The sequence below is a fragment of the Chaetodon trifascialis genome, chromosome 19, assembly GCF_039877785.1.
Source record: "Chaetodon trifascialis isolate fChaTrf1 chromosome 19, fChaTrf1.hap1, whole genome shotgun sequence".
Lineage (NCBI taxonomy): Eukaryota > Metazoa > Chordata > Actinopteri > Chaetodontiformes > Chaetodontidae > Chaetodon > Chaetodon trifascialis.
Window position 1 is genome coordinate 14,174,719 of NC_092074.1, and position 6,398 is coordinate 14,181,116.

Here is a 6,398-nt window from a genome sequence, read left to right on the forward strand (position 1 = left end):
CCTGACAGATGAATGCAGACAAGGCATGTCAACATATATGAGATGCATCTGGGAAAGCAAACAAGGAATGATAACTTAAGTAAAATAAAGAAAGCCAAGATAAGACATCCTGCCAGAGATATATTGTAAAAACAATGTGTGTGAGCTGAGCAAAAAGAAGTGATCTTATGGGCAGCAGGACCTGTCTTAAAGCTACATTTTCTTTAAACTTTGGGTGACTGAACTCTGCTTTATCAGACATATTGTGTGGCAGTTTCAGTGTAGCTGTCATGGCTGTCACTAGCAGGGTAGCAGGAACACAAGAACTAGGACCCAAATGCAGACAACTGAGGCAGAGCTGTGTGTGACGTCTTGTGCTCTATCAGCTCTTGAGACCAGGAAGGTTCTCATGAAGTTGTTGCCCACAGTCAAAGGGGATCCAGAGGGAGTCAGGTTCTTTATTCTTTTTCCACACTGGTTTGAGTTGACTTATTCCCTCTTCACACACACACACACACACACACACACACACACACACACACACACACACACACAGGCACAGAAAAAACATACACACACTCTTGACCCCTGATTTTTGTATGGAGCACATGTTTATTTTGTTTGTTTTTGCTGCCATATTGGTTTTGGAGCAGAGGAAGCAGCTTAGTGTTTAATTAGTATTTGAACTTAACATTTTTCTCTGTTTGACTGGTGGATTTATTGATCACTGATAGCACTGACATGAAGATGATTCACGGCTTTGATGTAGCGAACTACTTTTGCCATGTTGCCGTAGCTTAGCTTGCTACATTTCTCTGGTCATAGCTTTAGTGTATTGAAGCTTCATTGAATGTAGAGTGAATCGTAGCTTGGCTCACTACACTCTATCAAAACTAGTACAATGTTTGGCTCTGAAACTGGACTGAAACTCATCACAAAGGTCAATAGTGGAGAGATGAACAGCGACTTTGCTGGCAAACAGGTTTTCTAATAGACGTGAAATGAAGGGGAGATTTGAAATCGGTCTATAATTATTAACATTTTGCCAGTAAAGGCTTAGCCTATTTTATAAGGGTGTAACCACCCCTGTTTTAAAAGCAGTGTGATTGATACCAGAACTGAAGGATTTATTGATGATGTCTAGAAGAGCTTTTCCTATCACGGTGAACAGGTCTTTTATGAGTTTTCCAGAAATGGGATCCAAAACATATGTGGTTATTTTGGAGCTGTTGGAAATTTGGGAGAGAGTGTTTGAACAGACTGGAGCTGAAAGAGGTGCCTGGTGGTCTGGTGATCAATAAGAGAGGCGATACTCAGGGAGTTACTGCATTGTCAGTAATATCATACATCAGTGAAGTAGTTGTTAAAAACCTCACCTGTGCATTTGGAAACTGGTGGGTGGGTTTGTTTTAGTGCAGATCAGAGTAATAATTACTTTTAGTTTGATGGAGGCAGTGATCCGCTCCAGGCCTGGCAGAATACTTCTAATGTTGCATTGTGCCATTTTCTCTCTTAATTTTCTAAATAATTGAACCATGGGGGACACCCTAGCTTTTGCAATAAGTGCCATAAGATCTCTAATGACCACAGTGAGTTAAGACCATGGTCAAATTGCTGCAAAGAAATCACCAGTGAGGCAGATCAACAAGTAGAAGAGAATTTGCTTGGACCAGGAAACACAAGGAATGCACATTAGACCAGTGGAAATCTGGTTTGATGAGTCCAAATTTGACATTTGTGGTTTCAGCTGCTGTGTCTTCATGAGACGCAGAGAAGGAACGGATGGTATCTGCATGTGTGGTTCTGACCATGAACGACCATGAGGAGGAGGTGTGATGGTGTGCGGATGCTTTGCTGGTAGCTGCAGTGAGATGCACCATCTGGTTTGTGCTTCGCAGGCTATCATTCGGTTTTTCAGCAGGACAACGACCCAAAACACACCTCCAGGCTATCTGAGCAAGAAAGAGAGCTATAGAGCGCTGCATTAGATGACCTGGTCTCCACAAACAACCGACCTGAACCCAGATCGTCTTTTTTGCTGACTACACACATCCACGTGCTAGTTCATAGTTTTGATGTATTCATCTTCACTGTATAAAATAATCAAAAAGAAGACAAAAAACACTGAATGAGAAGGTGTGTCCAAACGTTTGTCAGGTACTGTATATGAACAGGTGATTGAGTCCAATTTTAACAGCAATCAGATGAGAAGGATGGCAATAGTGTCCACTCCAATATTTGAATATATAAATTTCTCAAACTCGTCTGTGTTTGGACATGATTCAAGTCCGTGTGTGAAACACCTGCTTGTGTTCACCACAGAGAGGTCAGAGTCCAAACTTTAATGCTTCATCTCTTTGGAAGACACTTCATCAACATCGTTTTTCTCCTCCTCCCCGTCCTGTCAGATAACTTCAGATAACGACTGCAATCCAGTCACTGATGTGTACACTGAAGGATCCTGACAGATGGATGTGGGCAAAGCATACCAACATATATCAAACGCATCTGGAAAAACAAATTGAGTGATGTGAATAAAGTAAAACCAATAGTAAGGTTGAAGAGAAGGTGTCAGCTCTCCACAGAGATAAAAAGTTAAAAAGAAAAATGGCCAGTTGAGAAAAAGAATTGATCTCATGGACAGCGGGAAGTGTCTTATGTTATTTAATCCATACTGCCCTCTAGTGGCACATCCTCAGTGCTGCCATGAAGAAAGGACATTATTGAACTTTTTTTCAGTATTAACTTGTACATTTTAAGACAGTAACACAGTAAGCTGAGCAGTCATACAACAAACCCCACTTCATCTCTCAATGTGTAATTTTACAGACTTTAAAAACAACGTTAAAGAAAAAAAAAATATTGTAAATGCCTTTTGGTCTCCATAAATCTCTCAGTTTACAACACATTCAGACACATCTTTCAACAGCCGTTACCAGAAACAGATGCCCGGCCCTGACCCGACACCGACGAGAAATCCTTTTACAGTCACAAGAAGGAATCTGCCATCCCTCTCCAACAACTCAGGATTAGCACAGCAGACACGCTGCTTCCTAATTCCTCCATTTTTGGACATATGTGAAGGGATCAGTCATTCTTTTCTCTCTTCTCTCTGCGAGCCTTTCGCTTGAGCTGAAGTGTCTTCAGTTCAGTCATGGTGGAAAAGGTCCTGTACACCCACACCATCTGCCAATGTACAACACACACATTCACACGAGCAGGTGCTGAGTAGAGCTTTTAACATTTTAATCCATGTGACAAGGATGAGGATGAACATTAAATCTTACCACAATGATGACTGTATTCAACAGAAGAGGAATCGAGTAGACCAAAGATATGAACATGCCCTTAGAGTCAAAGTACTGGAAATTGGAAAAAGACCTGAAGGAAAAAAAACAAACAAAAAACTTAATGAGTTTTTCCTAATTATTGTACAGTACTGGACAAAAGTCTGGACACACCTTCTCATTCAATGGTTTTACTTTATTTTGATTATTTCCTACATTGTAGATTCATACTGAGGTACTGTATATGTCCTGCTTTTGAACAACACGTTATTTCACATGAAATGAAGTAAAACACAGCTGAACAACGGTATTACCTCCAGTTCATGGCTGCAAGCTCGTTCAAATACTCAGCACTATAAACCAGGCCAACTGTGGACAGAGGTAATGCCAATCATGTCAGAAACTCTCAATCAATCAATTTTAAATTACTCTTGATGTGCATGTGATGTCAGGATGTTACAATTCAGGTATATCACAGGACACTGTCACAAGAAGTGAAAAAATAGAAGTTGAATTAACATTACCCCCTACTAACAGAAAGTGTTTTGTTGTAAGTCAGTCTTGCATCATACACCAAATCTGATGTGTAAAGGTGTAATTATACTTGCTATCAAACAACAGTTTCGTGAAGGCGAATTATTGTGGTTACCTTTCTTATTCACTTACCCATGAGCAGGAAGTGACATATCTGAGCTCTGTAATACCTGCAGCTGACCACAGTCAGGCCCAAACACACAAAATGAAACACCAACAGTCCGATGAGCCAAGGCTCCGACCACTGCACCTACGAATAGTACAAAAAAAAATAAAGATTTAAATATTTTAAAAGCACACTTTGGGCAGCTGTTCCTTAAGATGTTACCTGCATCGGAATGTAAGTGTCCGAAATGGGAGGCTATTATGTTAATTAGAAAACAAGTGCTCTATCAGTAGTGATAGCTATCTCACAGCTAGCTAGCCCCTCGAGTCAGGAAATAAAATGTAACTTACAGACATGAGAAACGTCCATATGGATGTAATCCTTAAATTGCTGAACCCGTCAATAGGGATAGAACTGATATTCTCGGGTTTCTGGTCCGTCATCTTCACAAATATTTGGTCGATGGTGTCTAATGTAAACAAGTCAAGACTACGAAGACACTGGAGAATCAATGCGACGGAGGAAAAACTTCTGTCGCTGTAGAATGACGTCACACAGACGCCTGATATTCGGGTGTAAAACCGTAGACACACGTAGACGCCTCATTACGTGCTGGAGCGTAATCCAGCGTCGCCGCCATATTGGGTGGGTCTCCGCTAGCACCAGAGCCAACCGAAGCCAACGTAAAGAGAGCAACTACGCCGCTATTTTATTTATTTTATTTTATTTAGCTTCCCAGCCCCAGTTACAAGCTTAACAGGGTAGTGTAAGACGCTGGAATGACCTGGAATTTTAAAGCTAACTTTTCCAGGCCTTAAAAAAAAAAAGAAGGAAAAAATGTACTGAGCGGGTATATATGGGAGCTTTGTATGTATGTATGTGTTAAAATCAGTGTATATCACAAACATCAGCAGTTTCAGTCCAGGCTATTATGGAATAAGCTGTGAACAGTTGTTTAAATTTAGACACGTCAGGCCAGACGGGGTGTGTGTGTGTGTGTGTGTGTGTGTGTGTGTGTGTGTGTCTGTGTGCATGAAAGAAGCAGAGGACTGTGGGCCGACACACATGATGAGTTGCCCAAAAAGAAAAAACCTTCCTCGTTTCGACAGTTTGTTTAATACGCATGTCAACAGGTTATGCGAGATGTCTGGTTTTTGTGCGTGTGTTGTGTGAGCGCGCACGCGTGCATGTGCCTGTGCTTAACTTTACATTAAATAAACTCTGCGCACAAAAACAGAAATGAAGAAATTCTTGTGTTATTGGTGTGTACAGAAGGGTCATGATTTTGTGTGTGTGTGTGTGTGTGTGTGTGTGTGTGTGTGTGTGTGAGTGAGAGAGAGAGAGGGAGAGAGAGAGAGAGAAATCAAATTAACAATTGTTTCTTTATTAAAATCTAAAATTAATTCATTAATACATTTATTCATATGCCATACCATATGTCTGTATTCTGCTCTTTAACAAAGTATTTCAGCATGAAAGCACGTGTTTTTAATGTGTGACAGCGTCCTGTATCATAACTACATCTCTGACGTTTGTAACAAACCAAACCGTGTGAAAATCGGGTAAAAATTAGAGGAGTTGTGATGATTATAGTAGCTGGACATACACTTTCCTTTGTAGAAATAAATGCACTGGGGACGCATGGGAGACCCATCCAAGATGGCGGCCGCGCTGAACGTCAGTTCCAATAGGAAGCAGCAGTCAATGAGGCATCTACGTATGGTCCCATTTACCGATGGTTGATGCGGCCCACGGAGGAGCCTCCGCGTCCTCCGTGGGCCGCGTAGGAAGGGTCCTCCGAAGGATGCAGCCCCTGAATTGGGACACAGCCACAAACGCACGACCGGGGTCCTGCGTGGATCCCCTCACGATGATTTTGCTGGCCTTAGTATTTCCTGTGTTTTAGTTTGTTTATTATTGTTAGATTTATTAGTTCAATACGGGACGCAACATTTAATTGTCAATTAAAGGACAATCCCGTATTTTACGGGACGGGTGGCAACCCTACCTATAATAGACCTTGAACAGCCAATTATGTGGAGAGATTGCTGCCCCATACAAAATAAAACAAATATAGAACAGAAATATGTCAGCTGAGACGCGACATTAATGATCCGTTAATGTCAGGAAGCACCCAACAAGCCATAGCTTCGATGAGCCAGAGACGAACGGAGTTCAATTCGCCTGATCTAATAAGCAATTGATGAAGCACTGAAAAAACACTTTAAAAACCTTTTCATGGACAATTTTTTAAGCCGAATTACTCAGCAGAGCATACTGATTACTTTCCCAGATCGAAAACACGCGGACCGACGCAAATTTTGGAGAAAAGCGAGATAACTTTAAATTTGTAGATTTTTGACTGGGGTTCGGCGAGCCCCGCAGCGTCCCGTTAGAGTCCTCACTTCGGGACGAAAGCGACTGCCACACTGTCAAAAACAGTTATATTTCTCCGTAGATTTTACAAATAGATCATGAACTATCGCTGAGTT

At 41.4% G+C, this 6,398-nt stretch overlaps 1 protein-coding gene across 1 annotated transcript; it reads right to left on the reverse strand.

Annotated features, from left to right (window-relative positions):
• Positions 1-576: 576 nt before the first annotated feature.
• On the reverse strand, positions 577-4,550 carry tmem18 (transmembrane protein 18). The gene is made up of 5 exons (XM_070987428.1): positions 4,257-4,550; positions 3,933-4,050; positions 3,581-3,635; positions 3,267-3,360; positions 577-3,165 (listed from the first exon to the last, which is right to left on the reverse strand). Exons 1-5 carry the CDS (start codon positions 4,347-4,349, stop codon positions 3,067-3,069), a joined length of 459 nt encoding a protein of 152 aa, XP_070843529.1. The 5' UTR covers positions 4,350-4,550; the 3' UTR covers positions 577-3,066.
• Positions 4,551-6,398: the final 1,848 nt, after the last annotated feature.